Genomic DNA, 19,053 nt, shown 5'->3' with positions numbered 1-19,053 from the left:
ACCTCACCAAGACCAAGCATAGGATGTGATGTAACTCAGCACGCAATCAACATTTTCTACCACCTGCATATAAACCTCACAAGGAGACCATAACTCAGGTGATTGGGCACATAGTATCAACCAATGCTTAGAGTTCATAAAGTGGGACTGAGAGGAAACTATGGAGAAAAGGCACTTTTCACACCAGGGGAGCACTTTCACAAAACAGCTTGCTCTCACAACACACATGGCCCATGGGAACCTGAGCATGCTGTTAATACTAGGGGCCTAACAAGTAATGTGTCTTGGCCTCTGGACATGAACACCTAACACCAAAATCCAGTGGCGTAGCGTGGGGGGGTGCAGGGGGGCCCGGCTGCAACATCTGGGGGTTAGGGTTAGGGGGCGCAAATCCACGGGTTAGGGGGCGCAAATTACTTGCCTTGCCCCGGGTGCTGACAACCCACGCTACGCCACTGCCAAAATCCACTCCAACAAGTGAGAGTGCCAGGACAGTGCACCTCACACAGGTAAGCAAGGGATCGGGGAACAGATCCCATATTGTATAGATGCTGTGATGGTCATATGTGACTGATCAGTTATAATTTTGATTAAACTTTATTAGGAAACCAGCTGCAGATAATCCCAGAATTAACCATAGGTATGGTAGGGGTTTATATCATTGTTATTCTGTAAGAAAGCTGGTGTTTTAAAAGTTGCACAGTCACTTGTGAAGGAAATATGAGCGAAGTAAAAAAGGAAAAGGGGGAAAAAAGAAAGGAAAACATTATGATATGTTCATTCTTTTTTTATAAATAATTTTTATTAATTTTCCAACACAAATATACAATTTTATCAAAATTTCCACAAATTTGGTTCTTTTTGGACTTCCTTCGGCTTCTCTGGCAATCATCCATATTTACCTCTCAATTACGCATTCCTCTGTTTATATTGCCATTAAACTTCCCTCCCACTCCTGTTTCTTTTTAACAATATATCTCAACTTTCACAGTGCTTCTTGAAATCCCGCCAGTGTTGTTTGCACATCACATATTCCTTTCAGATACTCAACAAATTTCCCCCAGTCTTTGATGAACTTTTGGTCTCGAAGATATCTGATTTTTCCGGTTAGTCTGTCCAACATTATGATATGTTCATTCAGCAGGAATTAAGATCAGACCCAAATATACTCACTACAAACCAGTGAAGAGTTAGGCATGCTTGAAAACTTTTGATTTCACTGCTCTCCCCTCCCCCTGTTTAAAGAAAATCTGTAGAAAGTATTCCAAACACCTTGAAGAGAAATGCAATTCCATTTAAAAGGAGCTACCTGAGCAATATCACCCTAAATTGCATGAACATAGGTAAAGGTAAAGGACCCCTGGACAGTTAAGTCCAGTCAAAGGTGACTATGGAGTGCAATGCTCATCTCGCTTTCAGGCCGAGGGAGCCGGCGTTTGTCCACAGACAGCTTTCTGGGCCAGCATGACTACACCGCTTCTGGCAGAACAGAACACCATGATGGAAACCAGAGCTCATGGAAACACTGTTTACCTTCCCGCCACAGTGGTACCTCTTTATCTACTTGTACTGGTATGCTTTTGAACTGCTAGGTTGGCAGGAACTGGGACAGAGCAATGGGAGCTCACCCCGTTGCGCAGATTTGAACCGCCGACCTTCTGATCAGCATTTCTGATCAGCAATTTTACATACCATTACACGAATCACTAACAGAAATTAAAGAATTGCTAAAAATGCTTATAATTTAAGAGGCCCCCAGGATACAGCATCAAATCAATCAGTTAATCTTTGTTTTTTAATAGCTGAAATGACACTGTATAACTGCAAGCTTCTTTCAATAGGGGGTCCCCATTCTAAACTATTATACTAATGGAAAGACAATACTCATATATTAAAATGAATTAAATATAGTAAATAATTCATTTTTCATAGAAACTAGAAATGTGAGTGCAAAAGATTTGTGGCTTTAAAAAAGAGTTTACATTTTGAATAATAATCTGGTATCTGGGCTACATTTAAACTGCAATGTATCCTTCCTGATTTTGGGAGGGTGGCAGGTATAGCTCCCCCCCCCGAACTATATGATGTAAATGTAAATCTATGCATATTCACATAGATCTCTACGGTTTCTGAATACTATTCTTCTCTGTAGTTTCTGAATACTATTCTTCTTTACACTTATTCTTCTATATAACTGCAAAAGTGTAAATTTTTATTAGGAAAGAATTATCTTAGGCAAATATGAATGAAAAAGGATATATATGATCTTTATCATTCTGCACTATTTTTGAGCAGAAAGATTGACTAGATATTAACACAAATGGGTTTAAATGTGAAGCTGCCATAAAAGCAGGCACATAAATGTAATTCTCCCAGACGCTATTTTGATGCACATTTTTGATTCCATGAATATTTTATGAAATGGCCCAAACTAAAGCCATATAACATTCCTGCATTACTGATGCCTGCGCCCGTAAGCTACAAACATTAGAGGCATGATTGAATGCATTAAAATGAACTCATTCAGCAGCACATTGATTACTTGAAGGCAGGGGAAGAAAAAGAAGAGTTACCCCACTTAAGAAAACAGTACACAAATTTGAAGTTTACAATACAGAAAAATAAAGACGGATGATTGGAAGAATGTGATATTTAATAAGTAAATAAATGCAAATCTCTCTTAGGTCTGTATGTAACAAACTGACATTAATTAGGTCCACAGATTGCTTCAAGTATTATTCAGGTAATTCAAAACGTCGCAATCCGCAAGATGCATCGACTGACCTGTTCTAGCTCCATGTTTCAGCAATATCGAGAGAAACTAATTATTTCCTTTTCTGCTAGACTTTACATTTTGCAATGAAAATAACCCACTTGAAAACAATGGTGTAAAAATAATCTGACATGTCTATGTGGCGCATTTGTTCAGCAGCATTATGATAAAAAGCACATTTAATTTTATATTGTCCACATTGTGCTGGAAACTTTAAAAGAAGCTAAAATTGAGAGAGAGCCAATAACATTTTATGACAATTTTAATCTATATTTGGGGGAATAAGCTACTATATGGTATGTAGCAGCTCTAAAATCTGTATCTGGTGGAATAAGCTGTTATACAGTACAGTACTGATGACACACCTCTTTACGGTGGCTTTTGACACCTGAGGTGTATATTTTTAGAACCCACCTTATTTCTTGTGATTGTAAGTTACTTTAAACAGTTTTTAACATTGTGTTTTAATCTGTTGTAAAGCACCCAGGGACATTAGTGTGAAGAGCGGATAATAAATTATAATAATTATAATAATAATACACAATTCTAAAATCTGTTAGCAGTGAGAGTTACTAGCGGCCTTGTGTTTAAGCACTCACCTGGTAGCCAGCCATAGGCAAGGAGGAATTGCATGCTGGCGTCCGCCAAAGGGCAAAGTGGTTTTTTAATGAATTCGGAACACAATGAACATAGAAATGAAGGCTAAATATTATATTAAATAGCTAAAAAGAAAGCTACAAAGCATTACAATTATGCTTACATCCTTGAGGTTGCCAGCAACCCTTTCAGCTATGGACATGACTCCTGAAACTGGAGCTCGGCCAGTACACCACACTTTCTGCTTTCTATGGCATATGCTGATTATTATAAATCTTTAAAATCCTAGCAGAGGTGGTCTAGAGGCTTATGTACTGTTAGGGTGTTTGGGAGACCGCCAACATAGATAACTTCTAAGACTAGCATATAGTGTCAGGTCCAGGTGCTAGCATGGGATCAGCAGAAACCTATCATAGAGATTAAAATTCCCACAAGGTTCCATCTCAACATATAACTTAGCTATGAGAAACTTAACATTTTATAAAAGAAACAGAATTAACCCCTTAAAGCCCCCTGGCCCCCAGGTTTTGCTGGCATGAAAGCAGCATTGCCATATTACCATAGAAATCTCCTCAAAATCACAATAATATTCCATGATTTGACACCACAGAAAGCAGGTTGGGTATTCTATCCTTCCTCTCTGCTCAGCTTCCTCCTCCAGCCCAAGCACAGAGATACAGTAGGTTTGCTGGGGGAAATACAGATTCTCCTATACTGTTAAGTTGTGGGTGAACATATCAGACGACACAGCGATTCTTCAAACAGCTCTTGTTTATTCACAGGCCAGAACAGAACTGAACTGAAGGGTTCAGCCAGCCTGCCTATATAGAGCTCCACTACAATGCAACAGTAACAACTTTCTGTAACTATCCAATCACTGAGCGTCACTTTCAATTCCTTATTTGCATATGTGGACCTGAGTGATAACTATCTACAGTATCCCCCTGCTGGCCCAGGGTGAGAACTTCAGTACATAACATATACCATCGCCTGCAGGCTAGTAACTTAAGTGAGCTTATTTACAAGTAGGAACCAACAGTGAACAATATTATTCTGATTCAAATCTAATGCAAGGGCTTGAACTCAGTTTAAATGCTTGAGAGATTTACATTCTATTTGGCCTCTTGAATTAATTTAGTACAGTCAGTGGCACCAAACGGCCCTATGTACCTGTTTTTAAAAGTGGATGGGATTTTAGAAAGCACAAAGTATATCGCCCAGTTCTTCCTATGGTTAATAGTAAGCAATTCCTATTACCAAATGCATTGGCTTTCATTTTGCCAACACTATTAATAGCTTCATATCAAACTAACAGCCCAAATCACAAGCAAAAATAATCAGAAACTCAATAAAGTCAAGTGTATACTGCCTAAGCTCATGAAATACAAGCATACTGCAAGATTTGCAAGAGAGGCTATTAATTAATATGTTGCCAGACAAGAAATTATAATCAGGAATTTTGCCACTAGATTAGGGAGAGATACTTGCCTGACATCTACTCCAATGCCATTTAGACACGACGAGGCAAAGCCATTTATTTTCCCAGGCCTTTTAATTCAATTTGATCTGTTTTATCTTGGCCAGTTTTGTTTTTTTGTTATACTTATTTGAGTTTACTGCATTTACTATATTTTATTGGCCTGGCTTGCACATCATGCTAAGCCAGACCACAACTTAGAGGAAACACATGAGCATGCAGGTTTAGCTGTGCTGAACAAACCACAAGCTGTAAATCATTGGTCAAAACTTAGTTACAGCTCATTATTATTGTGGAGAAAACTAACAATGAACCTGGATTCGGACAACATGCCAAGACAATGTGGTACAGCAGCAAAAAGATGGGGCAGGGGCAAAGCACCTGCTCTTCTCCAGGATCCTGCCCATTTGCACTAAGTCATGGTTTGGCTTAGTGTCACATGCAAAACAGGATAATATATGTTTTTGATTTGTTTTATTGTGTTTTTAATTTTTGGTATGTTGTCCTGCAAATTTTATTGAACTGTGGGTTACATTTCCTTAAAATAAACAAGTGCATTTTATGTCAGGGCTGGTTGTGTGGACAAAAGACCAGTTTATTCTGGATTTTATTCTGATCCTGATCTGATTTTAGGATGTATTTTAAATGATTACCTGATTTTATGTTAATGTGTTATACATTTGATGTTAGCCGCTCTGAGCCCAGTTTTGGCCGGGGAGGGCGGGGTATAAATTATTATTATTATTATTATTATTATTATTATTATTATTATGAATTACACAGGCAAGCAAGGTAAAGCAGAGCAAGCAAGGGGCAAGTACGTATATGTACTATACCAACCCAGCCTTTTCTGACTGCAATGCTACTTAGACTGGAGAACTGGCTAGAGAATTTGATGCTTTATAGGGTCAGGTGAAATCCTATTGGCCCCTTATGTCACTTGACAGTTGTAGGTCAGCAAGTAATACTCAGCTGCCTTGGTGACACTCAGACACTTCAGATAGCAAGGCAGTAGCTCCCTCTTCTGGTGATCTGCCATACATTCAAGAGAGTAAGACATCTGGGGTCTCACTGCCAGAGTATCTGTTTGAGATACCATTTGACTACTTCATTGCAGATACGCTATCAGTTCCAGCCATTGTAAAACGTAAGAATTTAGCTATACATTCCAGCCATCAATAAGTAATATTAAATCCATTTTAATGAACCAGGGGGAATTTTAAGGCTTAATTCTATTAAAACCAGTGTGACTGCAAACATTTGGCTGGATTGTTTCCAAGATTACAATTGAATAATGTATAAATAGATATAAAAAACAAGGATCCTAGCTACACATTAATTCACCGCATTAATTCTTCTACAGACAATCATTTATTCCCTAGACAATAATTCCATAGCGACAATGGAAAGGGCATCTCTAAAACCAAGGTCTCCTCTGCAAAGAACTAACAGTAACTTTGTCTCTCCAAAAGTTTGTTCTGTTTAACAAGAACATTAGGATCCAATGCAGCATTCCAATGCCTTGCGAAGCTTTGAAGCAAAAAAAAAATAAAAAAAAAAGTTTTGGGGGTGAAAGCAGCTTTGAATGAAGCTTCATCTCAGTACTACTCATTAAACAATAAATAATTAAAATACCACAGAAACAGACAGGTAAAATACAAGCAGCGGTGTCAGTAACAGACTTAAAAGAGAAATGTAGAAAAATGAATTTTAAAAAAGCAATGAAATAATTCATTTGAAGTTTTAATAAATTTCAATTGCAGCCTTGTTTAAAGATATATTAGACTTTAGGGATGGGACCTAATTATGATCCAAATGGGCACCTAAATTTTTTAAACAGTGTTTCCTTTTCAAAAGCTGCTCCTTCAGACCCACAGACTGCTTTTAAAATTCCCTTGACTTCAGAAAAAGTGGGGGGGGGGATATATTGCACAAGAGCAATTCATGGGGAAGCAGCCCATGGGGCCCACATGAAATCCCCCCCCCTCCAGGTTTCCTTTTGAATTCAGTGGACTTGAATTCAGTGGACTTCATGCTTCGGACATTCTGCGGAGCAAACTTCAGCCCAAGAAACTTGGCAAAAGTAAAGAGAAAAGAGCGTGCTGTGTCTATATTTTTTCAACCACAAGACCTTGAACTTTAGTGCTTAAGACCAAACATACATTTATGGTGAATGATAGAAGATTTATTTTCATTTCTAATATTATGTATGCATTGATATGTATATAGCAGACAAGAAAGCTAACATAACGGTACCCTAATAATCAGCTCAATCACGATCATTTGATATTGGTACAGTGGTACCTTGGGTTACAGATGCTTCAGGTTACAGACGCTTCAGGTTACAGACTCCGCTAACCCAGAAATAGTACCTCGGGTTAAGAACTTTGCTTCAGGATGAGAACAGAAATCATGCGGTGGTGGCGGCGGGAGGCCCCATTAGCTAAAGTGGTACCCTCAGGTTAAGAACTGTTTCAGGTTAAGAACAGACCTCCGGAATGAATTTAGTTCTTAACCCGAGGTACCACTGTATTGTATTATACCTATGACAATGAGGAGTCTCCATGACAGGGAATATTCAGGAAGGAGGAGGCTGTGTTACAGTGCAGGACAGCTAGACAGCAGGCCCATTTAGAGTTTTATTATCTTTTCCTATCTGCAGTGCTGTTACTGATTTCACTTCAGCTTATTTTGCCTCACTTCAGAGAGAAGCTGGGGTGTGTGGGAGCAACAACAGATGGCTGGAAGGAAGAAATGACCCTTAAGAGAGGTGTGGGGGGAAAGGCTCAAGAAGATGGCTCTTGAGGAGGAGGCCGAGGCCACCTGGGCTTCCAGCGAAAAGAAAAACACTTCGTTGCCATGAATGCCTGTAACGTGGACTCCAAACTTTCAGAAAGGCAAGAAGTGGCTATGCTTATTCCAGAAGCCGTAGAGATGAATGGAGCAGCTCCCCATCAACACACATACACACAAGCTGCCCCTATTCCTTCCCTTCTGTCTTCCTTTCCACTGACGGCAGGGCAACTGCTGTCACCATGCAAAGAACTGAGGAATATGAAAGTGTATACTAGTGGTGTGGTAAAAAATCCCAACAGCTTCCTTTTTCATTTTACCTTGCCCTGTTTCGTTAAGAGAAACGACAAGGGAATGCCTCCCAAAATTAGTTGGCTCATCAAAGCAAAGCCCTGTCAACCAAATTTACTTGTCCTCGGCCAATTCGTGATTTGTATTGATTTCATATACTGTTTTATTGGATGATTTTATTCCTTTTATTGTATACCGTCATGAGAGTCTTGCGCTGAAGAGTGGCCTATACATTTAGTACATAAATAGTCTCTGCCTTCCCCTGTCTAGGCTGTCCCTGTTGATCATAGGTTTCCACTTTTCACTTCCTTGCTAAAAAGCAGAGGCACGCCAAGCAAAGATTTCCACATACACACAGCACAGAATTTTACTTCCTTAGAAGCAGGAAGTGGGGGGGGGGAATATAAGCCTTGAAGAAAAGTGGGACAACTTGTACCATGTATAAGTTGATGGCCAGTGAGAAAACGAGGTTGAAGGAAATGCTCATGTATGAGGTAAGTGCGGAAGAAGCTCTGGAACAGCAGCATCAATGGAGTTGGTGAACACAAGGCAAACTTTTGAGATTGTGGGCTAGGGAGCCCAAAGTGGTGATCAGAGGATGATAGGGTTCATGTATCAATTAGAACTAATTAGAAATGTAAACCACTATTATCAGCAGTATTCTTCTTCTTATTTTTGTGTGTGTAATGGCTACTCGTTAAAAACAATAAATCGAACTGAACTGATTAGCTAAACCTTTGACTGCATGTCAGATGTCTAAGATATTAAACTTAAAACGATAGAAGCTATAATGAAAAAGCTTCATCATTAAAACTGCTACAGTTTTCCTATATTTCTAGGATTTTTGAAAGTAAGTTAAAAATTATGAAAACAAAAATAATTACAAAATACTACAGTTACAAAATACTACTAAAAATGTGTGTTAGCCAGAATGCTGAAAAGGCATTCATACAGGGCTAATTCAGCTGTACTTGCTTGCATCTAAATTATTTGTTTAAGAAATGTTTACACCAAGTCTTATAAAAAGGGAGATTTGTTCTTGTTTTCCCCCTCCCTAATATTAAAACATAAATATATAGTTGTAACAAAAAGCCAAACAGTAGTACAGTATAAGTAAATGCAGCATGACAAATCCTTTCAATTTGTTCCAATTTCCACTATAGTTCAGCTGCATGCATGTATGCATTTTTACCATAGTTAACAACAATAGTGTATGACTTTTGTTCATCAGCATACATATCATACATACAAACCAGGCCTATTTGTAGATTTCATCATCCTATTCATTTAAATTGAAGATACAAATAATCAATGTGGAATCAATTCAAGCTAATAACTGTCAGTTCAATACCTATAGCAATATATTATTTCAGTGTAATAAGATTACAATCTTTGTACGGGAAGCAAAACCCTGTGCTTGCATAGAGATGAACTGAATTATCCAATAAGTATTTCCATCAGTCTGCTCTTCAGACTTGTCATTCTGGATTTATGGGTGCTTCCCTCTGGTCATGGAATGGCAGGGAATTGTACCAGTCTCCAAAGACATTCCACATTAACATACTGCAGAAACTCTCACATTGACCTCTCAAGTCAAACTTCATAGGCTAATGAAAATGGTTTTAATTTTTAATGCAACTAGAACTATGAAACTATTGCTGACCTGGTTCGCACATAACATGAAGCTAAACCGTGGCTTAGCTCGGATGTGCGAGCGCATGGACTCCCAGAGAAGAAATCATGCCTGCTTTGCTGTTCCTCTGGTCCAGCTACTGCTGTGACACTGTGAGCTAAACTGTGATTTGGTCTAGAGCAGGCTTCCTCAACTTCGGCCCTCCAGATGTTTTGAGACTACAATTCCCATCATCCCTGACCACTGGTCCTGCTAGCTAGGGATCATGGGAGTTGTAGGTCAAAAACATCTGGAGGGCCAAGGTTGAGGAAGCCTGGCCTAGAGTATTATCTGAACCCGGGCTAGTGGTTTGACTCACAATAGACAAACCTCAAGCTGTAGCCAAGGTTTGTTCTATTGCTAACTATTCATGCTTTGCCTGCAGTGAAACAAATCAGGAGCCCAGGTTTCGGTGATGCACCAGGTCAACCCATTTCTTTGCTCACAGCAATGCAGCAGAAGGAGCAAAACAGCTGCAGTCTTCCCTCTGGGAGCTCACATGTTCATGCTGAGCCATGGTTCAGCTCAGTGTTACGCATGAATTGGGTCACTGCATTTTGGTGGAAGACTGGTAACAACTTTCCAAAGTGAAAATGTAATTCTAAAATAGGCTTCAATGAAGGGTTGCCACCCTAACAGCAAAATCCTAGGCCTATTTGTAAGTTCCACTGAGTTCAGTGGGACTTCCTACCACACAAGCATATACAGAATTAAAACATTTAAAACATTGTCAGAATATAAATTTGGAAGTGCATTACATTGGCACACAATATTTCTCTACAAAATATTACAGTAATTTCTTGGCTGTCAATAGGTACACTTTGCTGTCAATAGGTGAATTAACTGAAGACTATTCCAAGCAAGACAGAGTTACTGATATGAGAATACAAAGTCTGGATGGAATTGCAGTCCTCTTTAAGACTCTGGTTTGTAATTTTGACTCAGGCTCGAACCTTATGTTTAGGTGTCAGTTGAGACTAGGTTGAAGGGCTAGCTATGCTCATTAGAGATGTCAAATTTGGCCATGGTGATCCATGTCTTAGTTACACATCCTGACCAGACTAATGCAAGGTACTGTGAATATGAGGCTACCTCTGAAATGTGTCCAGAAACTATAGCTGGCGCAGAATAAGGCTTTTCATTAAAATCACACACACACTTGTTAAAATAGCTACCACTGACTTCTGGTTTGTTTCTGGGCTCAATCTAAAGACATCCTAAATGGCTTAGTAAGAGATAATTACAAGACTGCTTGTATCCGTATAAATCTGCCCAATCATTAATTTTTCTTAATAGGCTACTATTGCATTTTTTAGTTGAGGTTAACAGGAATGAGAAAGGAAACCTTTCCTGTGGCCATCCTAGACTGTGAAATTCTCTCCCTAGAGATGCTTGCCTCACCCCTCATTTCTGGCTTTTCACTGCTGTGTGAAGTATCTGGCCTGCAATATTATTTGTTTTAAAGTGTTGCTACTATTTATATTGCTAATATACTGTCTGTTCTTTTGGCATTTTTATTCTGTGAAAGGGCACTAACATCTAAAGGAATTCCATGCTGAAATAAACAGATCCCACTGTTATGTAGACTATTGCAAAGAAAAGTGTACTGAAAGGCGTAATCTATATGGAATGCAATAATTCACATTCCTTCAATCATTTCCTACAGTTAAGTCTTGTAGCTGAATTCCTTTAGCTTTTATTAAGTGAAGGAATCCTACAGATGCTCCAGCCACAAATTACTCCCTCAGAGCAAATCAGAATTTTCCTACTTCTATTTCACAATGCTTCACTTTCCTGTGAAAATAAAATGTTATTAAAAACAGGTTTGGTGCTTCTTCCAATCAGAACAGACTGAACACCACTGCTATTTTTCAGTAAATGGGAGGTGTCTGAAAACCTCTGTGGCCTTCTTCTGAACAAGTTTTCATTATGACCTTTGGAGTGTATCATTTTTTAGCATATCATGCAATGTTGCCGTAAATACATTTAAATATTAAATTATCTTTCTCATACCATGCATTAAACAGAGTTTAGGCAGTGGGTTAATAAGGGTAGAGAGTCCCACTTAGCAAGAGTCTTTGAAGATATTAATTTTTATATCATTTTCTGAAAGTAACTTCATTTTTGATCTCTGAAAGGTGAAACAGTTAAAAAATGAAACCGACAAAAATCAAGTCTGCATCAGCTTTTGCCATTATAAAGAATTCTTTAGCCATAACGCAGCAGAAATATGTGCAATATTGCCACACACTAATCAACACAAGAAAATGTGAACTCTGGATTTGTATAAAGGGCAATGGTACTTAGTAATTGCATCTGTAGATTCCACGGCTGTTAAGAACAAAATTTAGAAACAAAATTGGTGTTTACCAAACAGTTCATTGAGTCATCATCTGCACACAGTCCTAACTATTGGTCACTAGAATTTATGCTATTTTGATGGTTTTGTCACTTCAGCAAAGATCATCAAATTTTCATGTTCCCTCAGAAAGCATGTGAAAACAAATATACCCAAACTGCTAGATTCTGCATCAGATGCCACATCCTACACTTCACAACCTTATTGCTCACATACAGATTTTTAGGGACCTTGCCAATAATTTTCAATGCAATCAATTATATTCTCTGTTTCCTTACCTTGCTCCTCATACACAAGGCCCATATTTGAATGTGCTTCAGCTTCTCTTCTTCCGCCATCTATTTTAATCAGCTGAGCAGTTTTGTAGCATTGTTCATAGAAGTAATTCCTTAGCCATCTGTCTTCTGGTTTGTTGAAGCAATAGGCCAAATTCAGCTGGTTACAATACACCTCATCATAGAATTCTTCAGTGAAAAGAAAGTAATTAAATCTTAAGATATTATAAAATATACTCTATGCTTACTTTCTTAATGTTAAGTTTAAAAACAAATGTGCAAGATTCAAGACTTTGAATTTCTTTCTATGGATCTCATTGGACTCTATCCCTTCTGGGCAGTATTTACGTAGATCATATGCTTGTTAAAAGTTCACACATACCCCTGAGCTAGAAGGAGATGGGCCAGAACCTCTCTCCCCAAGAAATTGGGATCACAAAGGTCAGGAAGCTGGTGAAGTTCAAAGCCTAACATTGCCCTTAAATACATGCCTTAACAGCAGCCATCTACACTTATAGGGAAAAATATAAGTATCACACTGGCAAACACAATTGCAACTGGAGCCAGATCTCCTTTCCAGGGTCATTCAGCCTCCCATCAAGATCAACCCTGCAGAGAAGCATAATGTTTCTCTTATGTTCAGAATACACTGTCTGTTCCATCTGTACTGGATCAATTTCAAATATTGCTGCCTGAGGATATAGAGAAGCTGTGGAATGCCCTCTATACACAGGTGTGTCTGACACCTTCACCATTTGGCTTTCAGAAGATGTTGGAAAGGCACCTCTTTACCCATGGCCTTTGACATCTGAGATGTGGGTTTTCAGGACCCACCTCATTCCTGCTACTGTACAAGCAACAACAGTTTTGCACACATTCAATTTGTGTGCGACAACATGCGTGCGCATCACTGCAACCCGGAAGGGGCTGGAAAAGGGAATTAGACAGGGGTGGAAGCGTAATGGGGCATAACAGGGTACAGCAGGCTTATGCGAACCCTGCCAACCTGCATGAGGGTCAGGAACGTAATCCCTGCGCAAAACGGTCATTGCCTGTAATTTGTTTTAACTGTTTTTAATGCTGAAGTTGAAATTGCTGCAACCTGCTCTGGGACCTGCTGGTGAAAGGCAGGTAATAATAATAATAATAATAATAATAATAATAATAATAATAATATTTTTAAAGGAAATCAAATGTTATCAAATAGATGTGCATTTGAAATAGAAACACAAGAACTGAATTTGTTCTGAAATACCAATTTCAACACAATCTCTTCTACACTTTGGCTAGATTGCTTCCTCGTCATGAACCTAATATTCTCTGATAGCAGCATGAATTTATGTGGCACAATGAAGTAAATTTCTATAGTATAGCCCATCCGCCCCACAGCGTCCCAAACTCCCATTGTTCTAGGCACATTTTGCGACAGGGAATTTCATTAATGTGAGCAGCTTCTGAGCTCTGGGAGCAGTACTGTGCCTAAGATTTCAGATTAAAACGGCCACTGCTGGGACGACAGGAGGACCTTTTTCTGCCACTCTCTGAGGACTGGAGAAGGGACCCTCATAAGAATATTAGGGGGGCGGGCACAGGAAGTGCGGCCTTCTTTTTTGTAGTCTTCAGATGAGGACTAGACCATGTGAAAAATGAATATACGATTTTAGCTGCAATCCATTCATTTTCATCTTTGTATTCTTGTTATACGAAAGAGTGCCTAGACGTTCTGTTGCAGCGACCATAACCTAGGTTTAAGGTGACATTTAGCTCCTAGCTTTCATATCTCAGTTTCCCTGTGAAGCACAACTAATAAAAACCAGTTCTGCCATGATTATTATACTCCACCCTGCACACAGCTTTAAGGTATGCATATAAATAATCACATTGTAGCTCAGTATATTTTGTGCAGGAATATCTGGTGGTATCATGAGAAAATCATACTGCTCTGGCAGAATGTTATTGTTTACAGTACTTATTGGAGCAAATCTCCCCCATTCAAATGCACCTTTTCATTGGCATTCAGGACTCAATCTTCACTTGACTGATTCCCTTGCCTCTCTTGGTCAAGCTTATTGTGGTCTTCCTTTACTGGGTGAATGGAATGGTCTGCAGCAGCTATTTCTTGCCTTCCTAGAGGCCCTCCTGAAGTAATGTGAGTTTCCCATCTACCTTAGTGTCACTGCTTGGAAGAGTGCTTATTCTCTGAAACTAGTTTGAGAAAATGAAATTACATGCTCATGCTGTCTCCTTAAGAAGTACTGTATGAGGGAGAAAAGAGCAAAAGGGCAAGGAGGCTATTGTCTTCTTCTAGCTCTAAAGACAAGCCTGCCATGTCCACTTCGGAGGCAGTGCAACACAGACACACACACACACACACACAGACACACACAAACACACGTGTGTTACATTCAATATTGCATTTCCAGTCCTCAGAGTCACCCAGCTGCATTTTAATGTGATATGTGTCAGCAGATACGAATGCAAATAGCAATAAACCTATTAAATGGTATCATAAAGTACATCCCATGTAAACAGATCAAAAAGAGCAAAGAAAAAAAATGGAGTGACTGCTAATTGGAATAAAGTAATACATACGACAGGATAGCTTTAACTGCTCTTTGTTACTGAATATCAAAGCTGCAGAGTTCTGTAAAATTATGCAAATAACTTGAGGTAAGTACCCTACAATTCTCAAGAGATGGAAGTGACCTGAGGCTGACTATTGTTACTGTTGCAGCCCTGATTGAATGAACTTTAATGTGACCCTCAAGTGTCTCTCCTTTCAGTGAATAAGAATAAGTCGTGCACAAAGATAACCGTTTCAGTATAATTGTTTTGGACACAAACTGGCCAAATGTGCTGGAGTCATATGAATAAAGCAGAGCAATTTTTTTATTTTAGCCTGTCTCTTTACATTGTTTAGACTGCTGCACAGACAGGTATAAAAAAAGAGACAGTACTGCTCTCCCAGATAATTGCCCACATTATATTTCAGCATGCTTTGGGTTCAAAACAAAATTTTGTCGATCACAGTATGCTATTAGCATGGGTTAGTCCACTTTCTAGAAAACAAAAGTTTTGTCTTCCACATAGCCAGTCTTCAACATGTGATGAACATAAGCACAATCTAAAATTGTTCATTTTCCTGCAAATTTTCTAAGCTGTCATTTTAGTTTCTGTCCGTCCATTTCTGAATTAAACCTCAAGCTAACAACAGAAAGCCTAAAACTGAAACATTACAGAAGTGATGAACCTTGTGAGTAAAATGAAGGCTTCTGAGAAGGTAGACAGATTAAAGAGTTCACAGTTCAGCAGTTGTATAGTTTAGGCTGTTATGTACTGAGTTGAATAGGATCCAAACTGCAGCAGTCTGATTGGTCCTAGAACAATAGGATCCAAAAGGCAGCAGTCTGATTGGTCCTAGAACAATATGATTAAGAATGCAGCAGTCTGATTGGTCCTAGAACAATGCAGCAGTATGATTGGTTGGCAGGAACCACCCAATCATGCTCCAGATAGAAGTGAATCCACAACCTGATTGGCTTACAGTAGAATTCCGGAATTAGCCAATCATGTGCAGCCCATTGTGTAAATAATGTATATAAAGCAGATACTTTGAGGGGACATTCATTCATTCCTCCTCACCACTATGAGCTGAATAAAGAGCATGAAATCACTTTGCGACTCTGAGTATATTTCATAGGCCATATTGGGTAAACCAGGTTGCACCTGGGAATAACCAGCAACTCATAGACTTGTGGGAAGGGTGCATGATGGAGGAAAAGGTGGTCATTACATTACGGATTAGGCCTAGGCTGGCCTGCAAACCAGTCCTAGCTCCCAACATGACAGACTGAGCCATTAAAATAATACAGTCAGCATCTTCCTAACCATTTGGAGAAAATCACATATAGGGATATCAAACTAGGACTTCAATATTGTGTAAAATAATATTGAACTCTGCACTCAGGAAGATTTACTGAGGATGACTCTGTACGAACTAGCCCTGTTTGTATGTCTACTAAGCACATCAGAGGAGTACATGTCAAACAAGTTGCTTGCAAGCATTTTGCACTACAATATCTAAAACTTGATAGCATATCCTATGAAATGTAGTATTAAATGCTCCCCTTCACTCTGATTCATACCAGCCTTTTCTTGCTGCTGCAATTTTGCCTGTTTCCACATTATCTAAATGGACCACAGCCCCTATTCTTATACACAGTGTGCCCAGCATTCTCCATTAACTAATATGGAAAACTCTTTGTGGCACCATACCATATTTAGGTCCTGCCTCTTCCTTCAACCTCATTTCCACCTGCAGTCTGGATATAAGATCACCATTCCATGCATTCCAAAACAGCCAATCCTGTTGCACCCTGACCCCATCAGATGCAAAGTCCTTTCCTCTCCTACCTACTAATGCCCTTGATGCATGTCCTGAGGCCTTTCCTCAGAAATCTATGTCTTATGGCTGCAACGCTTCACCACTAACAAAGTGAAATTACTTTCACAATGAAATTGGTGTGTTAAGTGGATACGAGACTGCAGCCTAGAAGGACCATATTCAACACAACAATTTCAATCAGAGGAATTCAACAACTGATACATGGATACATTCTTTATCAAAGAATATTAACAGTCATGGTCCCATTCCTAAACACAAAGAAAATAACTTTGGCCTGGAATTTGTAGGAAAATATCATGCACAGAACAGTCTGGGTCTTCCATTTTAGACCAAACTGACTTTAATTGCTAGATAAAAACATACAATAGCAAGTACTTAATTTTAAAAATCAATACATAAAACTAAACAGTAGGGAAAACACTAGAGCGATTGTAATTGAGATGTTAGTTAATTCTATCAGTGGGATCCTGGTGACATCTTTACACACACACACACACACACACACACAGAGAGAGAGAGAGAGAGAGAGAGAGAGAAATGACTCCTCATTTTGTCACCTGAGTATTTAACTGTAAGACTGATAATTCAGTGTTACCCACAATTTATTCTATAAATACAGTTGACTAAGGCTGAAATGTGCTAAAGCCCAGTAATGTTTCAAATTCATACATGAAACAATTTGGAATCTCCCCTCAGGCACACATTGCTGCTCCATTACCCAGAATTCCTCTATTTACCTGATCGTAGGGCTGCCTCAGCCCTGGTCAGGAAGTGATGAAGCTGATCCAGCTTATCAGGCTGCTCCGCTAGGGACTTCTCCAGCCATATGGCTGACCCAGGCCCTGCAGCCTCCCTCAAGGCATTCCAGTGCTCTATCAGAGTAAAGAGCTCGGCGAAAGACTTGTGATAACCCTGTCGCAGCATGTCTATGCAGATGTTCTTCTTGTATGAATTCCGGTAACTGGGAATTTAAAAAAGGCCAGTTTTAATTCTTTAAATGTGAATTATCTACTTCCACTGAAAGAGATCAAGATACACACACAGATATTACTTACACGCACACGCAATCAGTATACACCAGTGATTAAAATGTGACAAGTGTTCCTTTCATCAACTCATTTTTTTTTCTTGGTAAATGCCCATGCATCTTCAACAGAGGGAAGCCGCAGTAGGCGTTTAATACTATTTCTACTAGAACTGCATTACAAATATAACAGTGTTCTGCAATTGAAATCAGCCATGAAGGTCAACTGACTTAACCTACGGGGGGGGGGGGGATCTTACCCAAACGTTGCGGCATTTGTTCACTAGAACACAAGCTCAGAGTTTACTTAAAACAGGGAGCAGTGGGGGAAACTAAGCATATACTGCATGTCAAAACAATGTATATGTTAAATAGTTTTGCTGGAGGTTATGGTGGTTTGGTTTAAAATGTCTGACATAGTATTTGTTAGAACTAGACTCCTTACATATTATTTGCCTGTGTTCAATATCCGTCTTCAGCTGGGACTAATTTAGTAACACAGAAGTTTCATAATTTCCACCTAATTTTAAAACCAAATGACATATCCACAGAGATACAATGAAGAATGTATATCAAAGTTATTCTAATAATAAACATGGAACAGATATTCATATTAAAACATGTATAATTAAACACTATCAAGAGATGGCACATATTTCAAGGCATATTACTCTGCTATAGTAAGGCCATTTTCATGTTACATCAAACCAACTGTAGAATATTAATTGTTGATTTTTTGATTAAAAGTTCAGTTAATTCCAATTTTACAGAAAGTGCTGCCCTTCAATATTGTATCGTTAAAATACACTTGAACATTAGAAACATGCAGTTTTACTTGTTCCTGTTATTGAAACATGCATGGAAACAGATTTTGCTTAAAAGCATTGCTCTGATCATATTTTAATATAAGCAGTAGACCTTGATAACAGTCCCTAATGGTTAGTATGTGGTTTTATATACAAAGTAAATTTCAGAACAGAGCACTGCTATTTACTAACTAGTAATGTTGTTAAAGAAAGCAAGAAGATCTTTGCATCGCTTTATAAACAAGTTCTTCAAGGACAATGGTAACTGCATTTTTACTACTGAAACCAGAAGCCTATACACAACAACAAACATTAGCGAAGTACTTTAAAAAAACACTGTACAACAAATAAAATTGAAGACAAGCCCTGTCTGCAAAAGTTTATAGTCTACTGGACACAGAGACAGAGGAAAAGAGTAAGAAACTTCAGAAAACTAAAGAAAAGACCTAGCAGAATAAAATACATCACAACAGTTTAAAGGGAAAGTGATGTAATATCATGCAAAAAGGCACAGGGCTGGCCCAAGGCATTTGATGCTTCTTCCCCTTCCACATACACAAGCAAGCTAGGTCGGCAGCTGA

At 38.8% G+C, this 19,053-nt stretch overlaps 1 protein-coding gene across 2 annotated transcripts in view; it reads right to left on the bottom strand.

The window, feature by feature from the left end:
• TTC29 (tetratricopeptide repeat domain 29) overlaps nucleotides 1-19,053 on the bottom strand; it is a 105,724-nt gene that overhangs the window by 60,400 nt on the left and 26,271 nt on the right. For both annotated transcript variants that reach the window (XM_083631256.1, XM_083631255.1), the window contains exons 5-6: nucleotides 17,380-17,603; nucleotides 12,241-12,426 (exon numbers count right to left, since the gene is read on the bottom strand). In XM_083631256.1, the coding sequence (XP_083487382.1) occupies nucleotides 12,241-12,426; nucleotides 17,380-17,603 (410 nt within the window). The remainder of the gene's footprint in view (nucleotides 1-12,240; nucleotides 12,427-17,379; nucleotides 17,604-19,053) is intronic.

This window comes from Podarcis filfolensis (genome assembly GCF_964270895.1).
Source record: "Podarcis filfolensis genome assembly, chromosome: 9".
Lineage (NCBI taxonomy): Eukaryota > Metazoa > Chordata > Lepidosauria > Squamata > Lacertidae > Podarcis > Podarcis filfolensis.
This window is presented reverse-complemented; position numbering and strand designations above follow the sequence as displayed.